General features: G+C 40.1%; 1 protein-coding gene across 3 annotated transcripts; it reads left to right on the top strand.

The window, feature by feature from the left end:
• The first annotated feature begins 210 nt into the window (after window positions 1-210).
• c4h16orf87 (chromosome 4 C16orf87 homolog) lies at window positions 211-12,178 on the top strand. 3 transcript variants are annotated; one of them, XM_078210825.1, is made up of 5 exons: window positions 235-454; window positions 1,701-1,800; window positions 7,815-7,997; window positions 9,166-9,274; window positions 10,488-12,178. In XM_078210825.1, the coding sequence occupies exons 1-4, from the start codon at window positions 386-388 to the stop codon at window positions 9,240-9,242; spliced, it is 429 nt and encodes a 142-aa protein (XP_078066951.1). In that variant the 5' UTR covers window positions 235-385; the 3' UTR covers window positions 9,243-9,274; window positions 10,488-12,178. The 3 variants fall into 3 exon arrangements, with proteins under 3 accessions (XP_078066950.1, XP_078066951.1, XP_078066952.1); XM_078210824.1 differs by lacking the exon at window positions 9,166-9,274 and having other exon boundaries at window positions 211-454; XM_078210826.1 differs by lacking the exons at window positions 7,815-7,997; window positions 9,166-9,274 and having other exon boundaries at window positions 245-454; window positions 10,488-11,367.
• Window positions 12,179-19,577: the final 7,399 nt, after the last annotated feature.

Here is a 19,577-nt window from a genome sequence, read left to right as displayed (position 1 = left end):
TGTGGCTCTTTTTCAGGGTTTTTAATCTGAGCATGTTACACACAGTTAGAATTAACCCCTCATTCTGAAAACTGGAGGGATAACGCAATTGGCCTCAATGAAACAGAAGGTGCTGCAAGAGGTTTCCGGGTATAGTGTGCGTGCGCGGGGGGGATACGCTCCCGCGCTCCGGGGGCGGGGACGGCGCGCGCGTGCGCGCGCTGGCGCTCCGGGGGCGGCGCTGCGTGCTGGCGCGCGCTGTGGGGCGGGCCGCCGCTTCTGGTGCTGGGCTGGCGGGGCCATGGCAGCCGGATACATTGTTACTGTGGAGTTGTAATGAAGTTCCAGTGGAAGTTTTTATCGCGGACAGCCCCGGTGGATCCCAGCCCGCCGCCAGAGCCCGAAAATGGCTACAAATAAGGCCAAGAAAGTTACAAAAATGGCAACGAAAGCATGCCCGGAATGCGACCAACAGGTGGGATAGCTCAGACCGGGAAACATTTGGATATGTTTCTCATTCAGTTCGCGTTTATCGCTCAGGATTCCAGGCTTTCTTTGTGCTAGGCTTGCAATTATTGAGGTTGTATCTTTTATTTTTGAAGCATCCTTCAGAAACACCGGCCTCACATTTTCGATTTTTTTTTTGCCTTGTGGCCTCGCTGCTGACACGAATTAGTTTTAATTTTAAATTTTTTTGGAAAAAAAATCTACACCTTGGATTGCTATTGGATCTTTAGCAAGCTTTAGGCGTGGGGAATATTGCATAATATTAGCTCCTTTTTCTCTTCCCCCCCCCCCCCTTTCGTTTTTACATGGTCACGTATTCTATTTGGAAAATGTAAGACAATAAAAGGATGGCATTTGAGCTGGAAGTGATTCAGCCATGAGCAAACGTCTTTCATCTGAAAGTGATTAAAATGTTTCGGCGTCAGCCGAATACCAGATTTGCAAAATTACATATTACTTCCACGTTGATAAATAGTCTAAGTCGCGGAGCCGTAAATAAACTTTGAATTCGGGGGGGGGAGACATGAGGTATTTTCAGACTTTCTTCCACATTGAATTTAATCTTTACTATCATGTGGCATATGCAGTGCAGGCAGTTTCTCTTAGACATCAATACGGCTAAAGTGCTGACGAGTTGCCAAAAGGCTTAATCACAACGGAGACATTCATAGGTTTAAGCCTAGACTTTCCAAATACACATATGTATGTATACAGAGAGAGAGAGAGACAGCTTTTGAGTTCAAATTGTGCCGCCGTCTTGTATTCACAATCCTGTCGATTTAAGCCTAATGAGTTCGGTGGTGTTAATGCAGTTTTAGATTATGTCGGCGCCCTGTAGAAATTGTTTTAATGTAGGAAGGACGCCAATTCTTAGAAACATTTGCTTAAGAGATGTCAGCCCGTCATCAAAAGGAAAATGCAAAAGACTGCATTCTTGGCAAACTGCCTTGCCCAGTATATAATCTTTCTATCGTTGGAAATTGCCCTTTTTTTTACAAAAATGAATCGGTTATATCGTAATCTTTTTAATGAGTTAGCTATTAAAAAGTACAGGAATTGTTGAGCGGTTTTTTTTTCAAATCAGGTTGCATGAAAAGGAAAATTAATAACGAAACGGCCACATACGTGAACGTGGTCCAATCCTTGTGATTAAACTGTTTACTGCCATGGACTGCAGAACAACGTCATCTAATTTCAACTCTTTAATTTTTCAGATTCCCGTTGCCTGTAAGTCCTGCCCCTGTGGATTCATTTTTATAAGTAGAAGACTACTGAATGCGAAACAGTCTGAGAAATCCCCGCCACCTAATTTAGGTAAATGCTGATTTTAAACTTGTCAGTCTGCTGAGCTGAATAACCAGGCGGGGTTAGGGAAGCATAGGAATGAGTGAGCTGCACAAATTTATCATCCCTCCGTCCTTCGATTACACATTGACATCTGACAAGGGGACAGAAACCCCTTTAGCAAAGGTTTGATCAAAGCACAATGTGCCCTTCTGGTAAGGTGCAGTTGTCCTCCCTTAATGTTCCCGAGTCTAATTGTGAACTAAATGAACATTTAAGTTTTAGTTATTGTTTGATTAGGAAATTGGACCATATTTGTCAGTTTCCAGCTGAGAGTTTGAAGTGCAGTTCAGAAAAACCCAGTCATTATATGATCTTGTATCACCAGTTACCATACTATTGGATTTCCCGTACTGTTGCTTATGGCTAATTGATGATTTGTACCATAATTGTGTGAGTAATATAGCATGTAATGAATGTGCTCTCCGACTAAAGGACATTTAAAGTAACAAAAGTGTGATTATTAAATAAGCATAATCTTGATCATTCACCCTTTGGTGCCCCATCAACAAGTTGTTCCTTGGCAACATCAAACACAATGAGTGAGCTTGTACATATGCACTGACAATACCTATCTCTGTCTCCATGACCTCTTTCAACTGCTTCACTGCCTCTGCTTTCAGACTACTTATTCAATATCCAGGCCTGGATCAGACACCGTTTCCTCAAGCCAAACATCAGAAGGATCAAAACCATCGCCATTGGCTTTCACCATAATTTCCGAATCCTTGCCACATATTCTACCTCTTACATTGGCTACTACCTCAGATCGTTTGCAAACTTGCCTTGTTTTTAACCATGAACTAAGCTTTCTCTGTCACAAAGACCCCAATCCTGCCTCTGCTGTTGAAGCCAACATTCATGCTTTTTCATCTCCAAACTCAGCTATTCCAATCTGCTAATGGACTGCCATGTTTCATCCAGCAAAACTACAGCAAATCCAAAACTCTGCTTCCTATTTTCTATCTTGTACCAGGTCTTCCTTGCTCATCAATCCAGTGTACGCTGATCTAATTTCTTCTGGGTGCCAAACTTTGCGAACTTAAAATCTTGTCCTGATGTTTAAATTTCTTTAAATAAATCACCCCTCACTATCTCTATAAAATGACTTCAGCCCTACAGTCATTTGAGAATTTTTCATTCCTCCAACTCTAACCTCTTGTGCATTCCATTCTATTGTCCCAGTATTGGAATCCATATCTTTAGGCAGCGAGATACTACATTCCGGAATATTTCCTGAAAATTTCCCCTCTTCATCTTTCTCTTGTTTTTTAAGATCTCCCTTAAATTTACCTGTTGACCAGATTTTTAGACTGACCTCTTAATATCTCCTTTGGTTTAGTGTCTGATTCTGTTCTGGGTGATTGTTTATGTTTTATGTTAAAGATGCAAGTTATTATTACCAGGGAATATTAAGTTGTGAAGTGTTGCGAAGGTTTCAGTTGCAAGTCAATGTGTTCAGCACTGAGCTCTCCAAGATTTTGTATCTGTTATTATAAAGTATGTTAGCAGTATGCTGTATGCACACTGGTTCTGAAAAAATGATAATGGATCTCCTACAGTGTTGTAAATTTGGTGATGCCCTGTATTAAAATAATGTCATATGGCGTGGTATGTATTGTTCTTCTGCTAAGGTGGAAGTGCTTCAAATGGCTTTTACAGTCAGAAATGCTCATTTTAAATCAAGCTTTTGTTGCCCAATCATGTAGCTTTGCAAACTGTGAAGAACTGGTCATTTTCAGCTCCAGGCCAGATGTGCTCCACCATAAAAGTGAATAGTATTTTTGTCCATTTAAAAAAATAATGTTTTACGTCTCCAAAACAAAGTGCAGCATCTTGCATTCATTGATGCAGTCTGTCTCTCACTCTTTCATCCAGTTGTGCTTGCATTTTCTTTTCCTTATCAATTCAGTCATGTTAATTCTCCTTATCTCTAGTCATGAATGGAAAGTAAGGCAGGTGGTACGCAAAACTGATCAGCTACACACCAGAATGTAATTGTTCCAATGTGCCTTGTCCTGGTGCTCGTGGAGACCCATTTTCACCTCTACTTTGTAATGTTCTTATCCATTTATGGGATGTGGGCTTCACTGGCTAGGCCACCATTCATTACCCACCCCTAGTTGCCCTTGAGTGATCTGCCGCCTTGAACTGCTGCAGTCCCAGAGGTGTAAGTACACTCAGTAAGAAGTCTCACAACACCAGGTTAAAGTCCAACAGGTTTATTTGGTAGCACAAGCCACAAGCTGCTCCTTCATCAAGCACTGCCCCATCACCTGATGAAGGGGCAGTGCTCCGAAAGCTTGTGGCTTGTGCTACCAAATAAACCTGTTGGACTTTAACCTGGTGTTGTGAGACTACTTACCCCAGTTCAATGCCGGCATCTCCACATTGTGTAAGTACACTACCAGTGCTGTTAGGGAGGGAATCCAGGATTTTGACTCAGTGATATTGAAAGAAGTGGCAATATATTTCCAAGTTAGGATGGTGAGTGACTTGGAGTGAAACTTTCAGGTGGTGGTATGCCCATGTATCTGTTGCCCTTGATGGGTGGTAGAGGTCATGGATTTGGAAGGTGCTGTCTAGGGATACTTGGTGCATTCCTTGAGTGCATCTTATAGATGGTACATCATTCTGCTGCATACAGTACAGCACCAGGTGTAAAAGTAAATGGTTGAAGATGGTAGTGGAAGACCAATACAGCATTATTGTCCGTTAATCAGTGCAATAAATTAAAAAAAAAACCATTGGTTTAATTTAAGGACTGAAAAAAAGGATAGAATAAAATAAGCCTTTTGACCCAACCAGCCCCTGTTTCTTATCTTCCATGCGGGCAGTAATCCTAATCTTGTGTCTCCACTCATTCCCATATTCCTTTAATTCTCCTTTCCCTCAGCTACCTGTATATCTTACTCATCGAGTGTGTCTCGACTTCAGTTATTAAGGCTAGCAGTGCGTTCTCTCATTTCACTAGCCCCTGTAAAAGAAAAAAGATTAACTCTGTTCTTGCCCTTAAATCTCTCACCTCAGATCCACATGCCTTTATTCTAGATCCCTCTCAATTACTGGAAACAACTTTTCTTAGGTACTCTGTCCTATCCCTTCATGCCTCTAAATACATTTATTTAACTGCCTCTTCTAACAAAAGTAGCTTTAATTTTTCAAATCTTAATTCATATTTGTATTTTCTCATAGTCTTTATCCTAGTAAAGACTTGGGGCGGCACGGTAGCACAGTGGTTAGCACTGCTGCTTCACAGCTCCAGGGTCCCGGGTTCGATTCCCGGCTCGGGTCACTGTCTGTGTGGAGTTTGCACATTCTCCTCGTGTCTGCGTGGGTTTCCTCCGGGTGCTCCGGTTTCCTCCCACAGTCCAAAGATGTGCGGGTTAGGTTGATTGGCCAGGTTAAAAAAAAAATTGCCCCTTAGAGTCCTGGGATGCGTAGGTTAGAGGGATTAGCGGGTAAATATGTGGGGGTAGGGCCTGGGTGGGATTGTGGTCGGTGCAGACTCGATGGGCCGAATGGCCTCCTTCTGCACTGTAGGGTTTCTATGATTTCTATGATAGTATTTCTGTGCTTTCTCCACTCTTACCTCTTTTCTGCCTCTATTTCTCCTCTGCCTTATTACCATATTTCAATGTTAGTAAGTGAAAGAGGGTGAAGAAATTCAGTTATTCGTCAGCTTTTACTCCTTATATCCTTCCTCCTCCTTTGGAAGTGCCCCTGTGTCATCACCGTGCTTGAATGGCCTTGCTACGGTTTAATGTACATTCACCATTACATTGCTACTCTTTTATCTTGTATTTGAAGGATGGGAGGCCAGTCTAGGTACTTTGCATTAATAAGTCATCAGGTGACATAGGCACGAATGAGGATTTTAGCTGCAGGATGGCTGAGGTTGCCAAAAGCTACATAACTGATGTCTGTTTGATCAGAAAGATACAGAGGATGATTTTTGGGTTGATGATTTTCTATCTTTCATTACTGGGTTCAGAAGGATGTATATTTAATGTGATTTGGTTTGGTAGCCTCTGATGGTGTCCCTATATATTGGGATGACATCCATAATGAAAATCATCCGATGACTTTTGGTAAATACTTGGATGGTAACATGATATGACAGAACAAGACACTAGTGTTTACTGAGTTATTAGTGATCTTCTCTAGGTGATGTCCAGAACATTATACCTACATGTCCAATTGCTTCATACATGACCTACTGACAAAAGTCATTACTATTTATTAAAACGGTGTCAGAAGGTCCTAGTGCTTCAAACTCCTTAAGATTGATTACTTATGGTGAACTGGAAGGATGGATGTTTGGTCCTGCCTTTGGTTTAAACAAGAGAGGTAATGTGGTTTCTGGGCCCTCATTTTCACAGCCTTATTCTCAAAATGGTCTTGGCGGCTTCTTTTTCTTTCGAGTCCCATTCTTCAATATATTTGCCATCCTTTCTCAAATATTTTTACTTGAAGATAGAAGTATGCCTGTTTACCTATTATTAGCGAGCAGCAATGTAATATTATCACTTGGTATTAGGATTAGTCTCATTAAGTGCTATAAGATATGACATACACACCTCTTAACTGCCATTGGCTACCTGTAGATTATTATTGGGTTGATTGTTTCTATTTGCAAAAGCACAAGCAGACACTTATGGTGTTTATTTATCTATTTAGCATTTATGTCAATTGAACACAATGTAGACAACACTATAATTCTGGAGTAACCTGCCCTTTGTATTGTTCACTGTTTTTTGGAACAGAATGTTGCTGCCTTCAGGTGGTCCTTTGAGAACCATGAACAATGACACATGCAATTCTTTTTGGAGTTGTTTACTTGGATGACCTAATTCACGTTGATTGCTAAATACAACTTGTTTAGTATTTAAAAACCTAGGACACTGCACAACTCTCTTGGGCAGTAGTGTTTTTACTGGAATCCTTTCTTATTAGGATCTTTACAATGCAGTTCCTTGTATGTTGTAGTTATTCTAAACTTCAAATGGTGGCTGTTTAGTCCTTTTTTAATATATCATGCACCACCATTCAGTTGCGTACCTTTGTAAACATTGCTGAATTATGATGTGAGCATTGATGCACTCCTGGGAAGTTGAAATTATTTTGGTGCAGGAGTTGAGCTCTCAAGGCATGGCACGAGACAAGACTTGCGTGCGTTCTTCAGGTGAGGTTAGAAGACAAGATAACTAGATCAGGGTGTGCAGATGTTATTGCATCATGGATTATTTTTAAATTTGCATTTTAAATTTGTGTCCACATCATATGATGGAGCTATGTAGCTTGACATGTAATTACAACCTCCTGCCAGTGTTGGTGCTTCCCATCAAGGAGAGGTGATGTTTACAGTGTGACAAATTTATAAAGGCAGTATCCATTACATATATAAGTAAAGGCATCTATAATGGAAATATGGCAGGAGATATACATGGCTGTAAGATTTTAAGATATATAGATTATCAAATGTATTTTTAAATTACTGTAGTAACACTGCTCTAGTAAATATGTCATGCAAAAGGGCAGGATTGGCAGCATTAATCAATCATTTTAAATTTGGATTTTTTGGGAATGGGCCAAAAATCTGCAGGGTTTAAATAATTATATCATCTTCTGTTTCCTTACTTCCTTTTATGGTCCTGTTTTAACAAGATTATGGTAAGTGAGATTCTAATCTAGCATTTGAAATTTGAAACCAAATTCTGAAATCCTAAAGGGAATTTGCTGTATTAGCAGCTAGCTTCAAATAATTATTGCTGCCACCACGGTTGTGTTTACATGCTATAGGCAGAGATGGCATCTGAATTCAAGACTGATTGTAACAGGGCAGCTTTGGTTTTGGAAGGGACTTGAAGCTATTATGTGACTGAATGTCACCTTACATGCTTCATTTTAATGGAATGTAAAGGTTAGACTATTTGCTATACAACGGGTCTGATAGGATTTAACAAACCTTTATTTTGTGATAGACAACAAAGCAGCAGCTAAGAGAAGGAGAACAGAAAGGGCACGGCGAGAGAAAGCAAATTCTCCACTTACCAAAGATTTGGAAAACAGGAAACGTCCCAGATCAGACAGTCAATCTGAGCAGAGTCGGCGGCGACGAGGGCGACCCAAGACCACCCCTAGCAAAAAACACGATGATGAGAAAGGTGAAAATACTTGTGATTCTGGGTGTGATGGGGGATGTTGAAGTTTGCAGACAGTTCAATTCTCTACTGGTGGATACATGGTGGACATGCTACAATTGGTCTTGGTTAGGGGGAGGGGAGGGGCTTTCAAGAAAATCTAACCAGGTTCTGTCAGTCTCGTAAAGAATCAGTTGTGTGAAGACCTTGTGTGTTACTGTAGGAATTGTGTGCCAGCAGCTCAGGGAGCAGTGTTAGAGGGTGGGTGGGGAGGGAGATTTTTTCCCCCCTTTTGTGAGTAGTGTTGTTTAACCTTTTCCTTGTTTAGCTGTTCTTTTCTGAAGTTGTTGACTTGTGTTGGGGTTATGTATACATGAAGCAGTTGCAACCCGGGATCGTTATCATTCATGAATGGGCCTGGAAATTAAGTGCCAGCAGGTAATTTGAATAGATAAGATGGGAGATATCAGAGGCGAGCTGATCTGTCTCCAGATGCCCACAGAAGTGCAATTTCCACCAGGAGTTATTGGATAGTAATAATGAGTGAGAGCCTTGGCTGATATTTCCTTTGTACCTATCGCAAGAACTTTGAGGCCAATTATAACATGTTTTTTGTTTCCCTTGTAATGACTGGCCAACTGGGAATTAAATCTGGGTTATTGTTCTGTCAAGTTTCTGTATTTGGTAATTGAGGGGGTTCAGTGTTACTCTCTTCATAATTAAGAAATGTGCAGTGGTGAGAACTGGATGTAAAAGTTATCTAATCTGAAAGACTGGCAAAAGCCAGTTTTTGTTTATCAGAATTTTCTACTAATCCCAAGACTGCCCCGTGTGTTTTGCCAAAATAAATATTGAGTTGCACTTGCATCAGTGAAAACTGCTGAAAATGTGCTGGCAGTTCAACTGCTTTGTATGGAAGCCATTGTTATTAATAACTAACCTCTTCAAGTTTCTTGTGAAAATGACTGTGATGCATTTCAGTTTTTTTAAATGTTTTTCACTTCCAACAAAAATGAAGACCAAGTGATTTGGAAATTTTGAAAACGCTTAATGTCCTTCATTTGGTTTTCCATTCTTCCAAACTGTGTTTATAGAAATTAATGTGTACTAATTACATTTGGCTTCCTTTTTCCACTAATAAGTGGTTTGTAAAAATCCAAACTTTGTGACAACACTTTTCCTTTTGTGAAAGGGCCCATGATGACTCTGCAGCCATTCACCTTTCTTCTCTCTATCTCTGTGGAGAAACACTTGGTCTCTGCTTGGTGACGCTCACTGATCCGTTGTGTGGAGAATTACAGGTGTATGTCTGTATCTTTTTTTAAAATTGCAAAACAGACTTGCAGTAAAAGATATACACTTCTCATTATTATAAAACAATTTGAATACGTAACCACTGGGCCAAGCAGTAACTGACGGAAAATCCATAGGAATGTTGTTGAGGAGCTATGTAAAAGTAATGGATCTTTGGGATTCTTTGGGCAGTGCTGAAGAATAGTCAAATATCATCAATATCTCCAGGACCCTATTGTCAATATCAACTTTTTTTGTCATTAATTTCATTGTATGCTAAATAAATTAGCATGAATACAGTATCATCCCCACCCCCCAAAAGGGAGCTGCATATGTGTATATTTTCACATCTGGGATATAAACTTTCTAAATACATTTGCTCCCGATTTTGTTCTGACACCCAGTGGGTATTTTTGCATAATATAACAGTGAGCCGCCATCTTTTGGCTTACCGGGCAAAAATTTCACGCTAAAGTCATAAGTCAAACAGTTAAAAAGGTTAATAAATCCTAAAATAGAATTGGTGGTTTTATTTTTGGTGTATGTTCATGACATGGCATTGCATGTTTTCTGTCTAAAAATGATTGGTTTTCACATGAATTTCTAAAAAGGTTCAGCTGTTTTCAGCTGTGCAGTAACATTTATAAAGATGCGATTAGAATGGAAAACATCTAGGCCTGATGTTGCCAAACATTAGTCATTCTTTAATACTGATTCTTGGGTACAATTTTGTAGCTGGAGTATAAAGGAAACATCATACTCAAACAAAAATTGAAGCCCAGAATTCCACCGCTATTAATGAATGTGCAAACCCTGGAGTTGTGTAATGCTGCATAAAAGTATTGTTTTTCCTTGAGCAGTGCCAGGGGAATGTATAATCCTAACCACATACTAGCCCAGGTTTTTTTGCTTTTTTTTATTTCCTTTTAATGAAACCAGAGAACTTTTTTTTCAGTTACAGATGGAAAAGAAAGAGAGCAATTATTTAGGAAGTTTCCCACACTGATTGAATTCACAATTGGCCTTCTTTCCTCCCCCACATAGTTGATGGAAGTGCTTTGAGCTCTGGCAATCTGGTTATTAATAATGTGATTCTGCACCATTTCTTTTTTGGAAGGGTGGGGTTAGATGAAGTTGATAATGTAAGATTTAGATTGTTGGAAAAAAACTGCATTCCTTTGGACTTGATCATTATTTACTGTATTTTTTTTTATTTTACAGAAAGACAAGAAAAAGAAGGTGATGTATATGCCAGTCTTTCGGATGAAAGGGCCTTTGTATTTTCAGTGGCATTGGCAGAAATAAACAGAAAAATAATCAATCAAAAATTAATTCTTTGACAAACTACGCTAAAGTGAAATACAACCACAACTCAGGACTCAACTCTTGCACAGTTGTTTCACCAAAATGGATCTCATACTGTGACATTTTGCAGCATTATTGTGGATGCCTGAACCATTTTATCAGACTCCTCTACCTGCTGAACTGCCAGATGACCATTTCTTACAGCAAAACTCTTTGCGGTGATGCATGTGGACAAGTGGTGGCTTAAATGTGTACACCAAAGTGGAAGAAGACAATTCTTTCTTTAAATTCCAATCTCAGATATTTTGTTTGTATAGAAATAATTGTTATGTTGAACAAAGGAGTGACATATAGATCAACGTATTGTTCAAGAAGCAGGGGAAAGTGTGTGCAACACTTGGTTTACCAATCAACTTCAACAAACGAGCAGGTTATGCCAGGAAAGGGAATGAAACAGTTCCTGTGGTGTATTTGGAAGGACCTAGAAATGATTAATTCCTGATCCAGATGCAGGTTTCTTTCTGCATTTTACCTTATTTATGACATTGATTGCATACAGGTATTATCTATTCTGGTCTTTGTAATTAGTCTAAACACTGCAAATAATGATCATAAAATACAACAATAAAAGAAGTGTTAAGTTTCATAAACCTTGTTTGTTCCATTCCCAATTTTCAGTATAAATTATATGTTTTAAATGTATAATTTGACATCTTTTTAGCAAAATCCCAGAATTGTTTTACATGTGGTCTGTGAATTTTTGGAGATATTTTCATGTAATAAATAGATATCATTTACGTATAATGTAAGTGAGCGTGGCATCATTAGACTATTTGCAGGAACACTGATATGGGAATCTCCACTTGCTGACTTGTGAACCACTTTCAGTTCCTACTTTGTCATACGTGTATCATAGGAAGGTATATTGTTGGTGAAATAAGTAGATATATTATGGGACTGTGGTGGTGTAATAGTTTAAGTTTGTTTATTAGTGTCACAAGTATGCTTACATTAACACAGCAAAGAAGTTACTGTGAAAATCCCCTAGTCGCCACACTCCAGTGCCTGTTTGGGTACACTGAGGGAGGATCTAGCATGGCCAATGCACCTAACCAGCACTTCTTTCAGACTGTGGGAGGAAACCAGAGCACCTGGAGGAAATCAACACAGACATGGGGAGAACATGCACACTCCGCACAGACAGTGACCCAAGCTGGGAATTGAACCTGAGTCCCTGAGGCAGCAGTACTAACCACTGTGCCACCGTTAGTTGCAATAGGACATGACCAGATGGTGTCACATGCTTCATATATTGTTAAAAATATTGCATTTATCTGGCCCATGTTTTATATTTATGATTAAGACTATATTAATTTGTGTTTTACCTGAAATCTACATAGAGGTCACTATAAACTTTGATCAAGTTGCATTTCAAAGCTGATTTTTGTGATTCTCAAACTTATAATTTTAGTGGGAAGAGAGCATTAGTTCTTTATGCAGAAGAACATTTGAGAGTACAGTGACATGTTTGTTTTGTTCCTGGAATAGTTTAATCATTACCAGACGAAAATATAAAATGTGGAATAAAATAAGTTTATTTGGCTCTCAGTGCAGTCCTTCTGTGGATCAGTTTCACCCGATCATCAACTCTTTTGCACCTATTCAGTGTCAGTCTTGGCTCAGTGGTAGAGCTCCTTCCTCTGAGTCAAGAGGCCCAGGTTTTAGTTCAGAGTAAAATTCCCCCAACCCAATCCTTCATTGAAAGACGTGCTGGTTAGGTGCATCAACCCAAACAGCCGCCGGAATGCGGCAACTAGGGGAATTTCACAGTAACTTCATTGCAGTGCTAATGTAAGCCTTACTTATGACTAATAAATTAACTTTAACTTTAATCCTGTCTGCTTGAGCCCCACGCAATTTAAATCGGATTCTCAATACCTTATGTCCACAACAGATTCAATTGTGGGGCATCATGGGCAAAATTGTCTGATTTGTTTTTATCTCTCCAAATGGTGGCTCTAGCGAGAAAACCGGCGTGCAGCTCCCTGGCAGTACAGCTGACCCCACTCCCCCACCATTAAGGATATACCCCCCCACATAAGCAAAGGGGGTGAACTCCTTGCACACATAAGGGGACTCCCCCTAATTATGGTGGGAACCTCGTGGTATCACCGGTGAGGCGTGGGTAAAATCGTGAGGCAAAATCTTACTAGTGAGAATCTAATTTTCCGATTCTTGTGAGATTTCGGGTGGCACAGTGATTAGCACTGCTGCCTCACAGCACCAGGGACCCGGGTTCAATTCCTGGCTTGGGGTCACTGTCGGTTAGGAGTCTGCAAGTTCTCCCCGTGTCTGCATGGGTTTCCTCCCACAGTCCGAAAGACATGCTGGTTAGGTGGATTGGCTATGCTAAATTCTCCCTTGGTATACCCAAACAGGCGCTGGAGTGTGGCGATTCGGGGATTTTCACAGTAACTTCATTGCATGTTGGCATACTTGTGACACTAATAAATAAACTTTAATTTTGTGTTCATGGTGAACGCAGGTGTAAAATTTCCCCCATAAGTGAGCTGCTGCTTTTCTTAGAGGGCCATGTATGCATAATTTCCAGCAGAGGTCTCTGTATAGTGGCAATCAGGTATATATACAAATTATTTTTGTTTTTCTAGCTAGAAGCTACTTAGGTTAATTGTAATCATAAGATAGTAGAAACAGAAGGAGGCTGTTCAGCCCACTGGATTTGCATCAGCTGTTATGAAGAGCAATTCACTTAATCCCACTTCCTAGCTTTTCCCCCATACCTCTAATTTCTCCAAGTATCTTCTGAAAACCACTCTTGAATCTGTTTCCACCATCATGTCAGGATATACTCCAGATCCTAATCAATCATTGCATTAAAAATGGACAAACTATTCACCCTAGGCTTGGGTTTCACTTCAAAGATCCTTCATGCAGTCTCCTCTCCATTGACTCTGTCTACACTTCCCGCTGCCTCGGCAAAGCAGCCAGCATAATTAAGGACCCCACGCATCCCGGACATTCTCTCTTCCACCTTTTTCCTTCGGGAAAAAGATACAAAAGTCTGAGGTCATGTACCAACTGATTCAAGAACAGTTTCTTCCCTGCTGCTGTCAGACTTTTGAATGGACTTACCTTGCATCAAGTTGATCTTTCTCTACACTCTAGCTATGATTGTAACACTACATTCTGCACTCTCCAATCCTCCCCTCATTCTAACATTGATGTTCCAGTGGAAGGTACTGGTTGATAAAGGCTGGAATTTTCCAGCCATTCGCGCTAACAAGATTCTCTGATTCAGCTGCAACAAACGGGAGATTTGGCTGAGCATCAAATTCTCCATCCATGGTGGTTGCAGCAGCAGCAAGGCATCAACAGCTGGAAAATTCCAGCCAAGGTGTGGGACCCTGGCTGATCTTTCCCCGTCTTTAGATCTGAGGTGCTGTGAGCAACTGTGTAGAACCTTTTCCCTGGCTGAGGTGAGCTCGTGGTAAAATGTTTGGGGAACCTGGGACCTTTCTATTCGGTTCAAAGAATTACGGTAATTGCTCGTTGCTACTCCAGCTGTGATTGGCTCATGGATGAATCACACCTGGGATTTAATTAGTTGTATGCCTGGCTGTATCAGTCTGTTTCAACCCTTGAATCATTAGAGTAGTTTCTTCAATTGAATATTTGATTTTCATGTGAACTCCGGTTTACTGGGCTGTATTTCAGGGTGTGGAAAAAGGTTAATTACTGAGTAAATTCCATATTCCTCAGTGATGCATCTAACACGTCTCATCCATGGTTAAGTATAGGCATCTATATGAGTGATCATGGAGGATTTATGTAATTACATCCATCTAACGTGTTTTAAAAGGCCATGATGTTAAAGTGTGAGACTTTCAATCAGATTACATTGAATTGTACACAGTCTCATTTGGGCTTCCCTAAAACTCTTGCAATTTAAGAGATTGTGTTCTTGAGCATATTTGATGGGTCGAATTGATGATGTGCAAAAGGATATGCCCAGAAGGTGGTGTCGAACATTGTGGTGAAACGGGGATTACTTTACAAAATCACACTTCATTTTTAAAACTCTTGAGTTTTCCATTCCATGCATTCCATTCAAAACTGGGCTTTCCAGAACTATGTATGCTGCTTTGTCCTTTATTAATTGAAATTAAGCCAGGTGACTCAAGTTATTCCAGGAAGATGAGCACATTGGCCTTTATTTCCTGACTATAATTACTATTTTCTGTGGAGCAATTGGAACTACTGGGCTGCACAGTTGGCAATGAGCGAAACATCCCTGATTGCATTGGTCTTTTTTTGATCTGTTAAAAGGTATTTTATTAATTATCATTTGAACAAAGTTTGAAAGAGCTGCATGTTTAAAACAGAAAACTTTTTAAATTTTAGCTTGGTTGATTCAAAAGTACTAAACAGTGCCCTGTACACTGGAATGCCTTGCAGTCTTGAGACTCGACCTTTGGCAAATTGGTTGAGAATTAAGCATATTATTTCAATTTGAAAAGTCAGGAAGAATAGGGGATCTTAGCAAATTACCAAGAGTGATGTTGAGACTGGATGTTGGGCTGCTACTTTTCCAGAGAATAGTAGACCGGCTAGTCCATGTGATGAACACTAATTTGTTGTACATATTCAAGAAAGAGCTGAAACTCATTCTGGGTGGGCTGGAGATCACATTGTGTAAGAAGCAGATATCCTGTAATATGAGGGTCAACGTAGTCTCCTGGACTAATTTTGATCGTCTAAAGGGAGTGAAGAGTAATTTTCCAGATCTTTCTTTCCCTAAATGATATGGAGTTTTAAAAGAAAGTCTACCTCTCCAATGGGATTGCACGGTCTGGGTGGACTGGGTGGGGGTGAGGTTCTGTATGATGATACATGGGACCATGGCTGTTTGAGGGCAGCTGGTCTTTTCCTATTTAACATTATTGTATGTTTGTACTCTTCCTAAAATAGTATGCCCAGAGCTGGATATTGTATTCTAACTGTGCCTTAAAGGATTTGCATAGGCTTAGCATTAACTCTTTGACTTTGCATTCTCTGTGGTGGTGTAGTGGTATTGTCATTGGTCTAGTGATTCAGGGTAATGCTCTGGGGACCTGGGTTCGAATGCCACCACTGCAAATGGTGAAATTAGAATTCACTAAAAATCTGGAATTAAAAGTCTGATCATGACCTTGAAACAATTGTTGATTGTCACAAAACCCGTCTGGTTCATGAATGTCCTTTTAGGGAAGGAAATCTGTCCTTGCCTGGTTTAACCTACATGTGACCCCAGACCCACAGCAATGCAGTTGACTCAGGGATGGGCAATAAATGCTGGCCCAGCTAGCAATGCCCACATCCCGTGAACGAATAAAAAAAATAGAATCTCAGTTTTAAAAAAAATTTGTGAAGCATTGTGACTGTAATTTAAAAGACTCCACATGCGCCCTTCCACCACCCATCTTGAACATGTGTGAGTTGTTCAAACAGAGGAGCAAAAAGATGTTCTCACTTCGACAGTGAATGGTTGGCAACTGTGAAACACACTTCTAATTCTTGCACTGTTCCCAAATCTCGATAGCCAATCAAGTCAAATTTACTTTTACTTTTTTATTCCTTTGTATGTGCTTACTGTCAAATATCTCTTGGGTATTTCTGCCTATTTTTGTACGGCCATGAGACACTTGAAAGTATCCAGATACTGCATCACTCAATAATAAAGATTTCAGAGTGATCTGAGAAAGGAATGTTCTGCAAAATGGAATGAAATAGTTGAACACACTGTCTCTGTTGGAGGGTTGACACAGCTCCTCTGCAGCAGGTTATAATAGATTCTAATTTAGCATAAGCTTTTTTTTTGCCACTGCCAATTAGGCTTTTACAGTGTGTAACACTACCATAGGTTAATAATTATATTCATTTCATTGATCAAGTGAAATCATTTCACACTGGAATGATTTTATAAGGAATAACAACTGAGTGATTGTGGTTTGTACCACTAGGGAAAGGGGATTTTGCATTAAAATTGCTGGCCTCATTATGGGGGCCTAATCCTTGCAAACAGATTAGAGGATGAAAGTGCTGGAGGAGGTATTGTTGCTGTGTCCTGTGCAACAAAGCCCTGCAGTGTTTGTATTCAATTCACATGTCTGGACTCCTCTTACATTCACTGTAAATTAGGAAACTTTCAATGAAAATGTTCCATTGCAGCAAGTTGTCTACTTAATGAACACACGAAAGGGGCAGAAAATGGAAAGAGTGCTATTCAAAAAGAAATTGTCTTTTTTTTTAGAAGGCATGTAGTGTATTGGATCTCAGCTGGTAATTCTAACTATGTGGTTTTGCTGTAGAAGTGAATGTATATTGATGGGAAGTTATGAAATCATTGTTAATGATATGCAAAGTAACTCCGATTGTGGCTTCAGGAAAATTGTGTACTTGTAGCTGCCTGATATTGCTTTTTCTGAACCACAAAGTTATTAATTATTTTCAATCAGGAAGTGTTGATCCTAATTAACATATAATTGGCTTGCTGGGATAAGTGATTTAAAGGACTGGCTCACTGAGCTGTTGAACTATATTAATACAAGAGACTAACAGTAAACCTATGGACACAACATTAAACTTTGATACAGTACTTGGATTCATAGGCATTTGCAGTACAGAAGGAGGCCATTGGGCCATCGTGTCCATGCCAGTCAACAAAGATCTGACTACACTAATCCCTTTTCCAGCACTTGACCCATAGGAGGTTATGGCAGTGCAAGTGAATACCTAAATATTTCTTCAATGTTACAAGATTTCTGAATTAACCACCCTTTCAGACGGAGAATTGCAGACTCCCACCATCCTCTGGGTGAAAAAGTTTCTCCTTAACTCCTCTCTTATGCCCCCTGCTTATTGACCTCTCTATAACGGAAAAAGTGCCTTCCTACCTATGCTGCTCTTAACCTTCGCTGCTCCAAGGAAATCAGTCCCAGCCTCTATAATCTTTCCTCATTGCTCAGATCCTCCAGCCCAGGCAGACCCTGGTAAATCTCCTCTGCACCCTCTCCAATGCAATCACATTTTCCTATAATGTGGTGACAGTGACTGCACACAGTACTCCAGTTGTGGCCTTCCCAGCGTTTTGTACAATTCCAGCATAACCTCCCTGCTCTTGTATTCTATACCTCAGCTAATAAAGGGTTATTCATGAAGGCCTGCCTTCTCAACCTTTCCCCTCACCTGAGGTATGGTGATCATCAGGTTAAATCATCACCAGTCAGCTCTCCTTCCTCAAAGGGAAGAGCAGCCTGTGATCATCTGGGATTATGGTGACTTTACATTAATAAAGATAAGTATCCTATATGCCTTCTTAAACACCTACCTGCCCTTCCACCTTCAGGTTTGGTGGATATGCTCTCCAAGATCTCTCTGACCTGCAATATTTTCCAGGGACCTATCATCCATATTGTAATCCTTTGCTTGTTAGCCTTCCCTAACACTTTTCCAGGTTAAGGAATAGCAGCTGAGTGATTGTGGTTTGTACCACCAGGGAAAGGGGATGTTGCATTCCCTAACACTTTTCCAGGTTGACACTTGCCACTGCTCTGCCCATTCGGCCAGTCCATTGATCTCCTCCTGCAATCTATGGCTATCCTCAGTATTTGCCACCCTACCAATTTTTAAGTCCAATCATCAATGTACACCACAAATAGCAAGGGCCCTAGCACCGAGCTCAGTGGAACCCCACTGAAAACAGACTTCCAGTCACAGAAACATCCCTCTATCATCTTCCCTTACTTTCTGCTTCAATATAAGACACACTATAAAATAAAGGGTACAATAATTGAAGTGGTGCAGGAGTGGAGGGACCTGGGTGTACCTGCGCATAAGTCATCGAAGGTGGCAAGGCAGGTGGTGAGAGCAGTTAATAAAACATATAGTATTCTGGGCTTTATTAATAGTGGAATAGAGTACAAGAGCAAGGAGGTTATACAAGACACTAGTTCGACCTCAGCTGGAGTATTGTGTACAGTTCTGGACCCCACCATGTGAAAGATGGGAACATATTGAAGAGCGTGCAGAAGAAATTTACAAGAATGATTCCAGAGATGATAAACTTCGGTTATGAAGATAGATTGGAAAAGTTGTAACTGTTCTTCTTGGAGAGGAGAAGGCTAAGAGGAGATTTGATAGAGGTGTATAAAATCATGAGGGGGCTGGATAGAGTAGATGGGGGAAAAAATGTTTCCACTCGTAAAAGGATTAAGAACAAGAGGGCACCGATTTAAAATGATTTGCAACAGAAGCAAACGTGATATGAGAAAAAACCTTTTCACACAGTGAGTGATTCAGGGCTGAATTGCACTGCCTGGAAGTGTGGTAGAGACAGAGTCAACAAGGTTTCCAAGATGATTATTTGAATAGAAACAATGTGCAGGAGTACGAGGAAAAGCCAGAAGAATGGCACAGAATCATAATGTTCATTTGGTGCAGATTTGATGGCTTCTGCACCATAACGATTCTGAATACCAGTTGGAATTTGGAAATATTTCAATCTGAGGCTGGAACAGCCCTTTTCCTCCTTTGCTTGAATTAATGACCAATTTATATTTTTCATTTATAGTTAAGAGGTGATAAACAGTAGTTACATAGCATATTAAAACTGCACCTTATTTTTTAAAAAAAACAATTGATGACCACAGATTCTTAAAGAGAATACAATAGCATCCTTCAGTTCTACCAAGTAACATAGATTAGTGATACCAAAGCTTAGCAATCCATTGATATGCATTCATGCTAGGAACCTGTTCTCGTCACTCATTCCCAAAACAGAGCAAAACTCAGTATTCAGTGCTCTGCATTTGCAAACTACCCATTCCTTCTCTGTCAGCATAAAATGTCACCCAGAAGATGCATTTGTGACATAGGGTTCTGAAAATCAATTAGAAGCGTGGCATCGCATTCCTTCAGACTTTAATTAGATATTTTAAAAATCTGTTA

The sequence above is a fragment of the Mustelus asterias genome, chromosome 4, assembly GCF_964213995.1.
Source record: "Mustelus asterias chromosome 4, sMusAst1.hap1.1, whole genome shotgun sequence".
NCBI lineage: Eukaryota > Metazoa > Chordata > Chondrichthyes > Carcharhiniformes > Triakidae > Mustelus > Mustelus asterias.
This window is presented reverse-complemented; position numbering and strand designations above follow the sequence as displayed.

Excerpts from the sequence above, each read along its gene's own strand:
- c4h16orf87 (XM_078210824.1), top strand. The coding sequence starts at position 386 with ATGGCTACAAATAAGGCCAAGAAAGTTACAAAAATGGCAACGAAAGCA. Across the intron at positions 455-1,700 it reads GCCCGGAATGCGACCAACAG|ATTCCCGTTGCCTGTAAGTC; the intron begins GTGGGATAGCTC and ends TTAATTTTTCAG. Across the intron at positions 7,998-10,487 it reads AAAACACGATGATGAGAAAG|AAAGACAAGAAAAAGAAGGT; the intron begins GTGAAAATACTT and ends TTTATTTTACAG.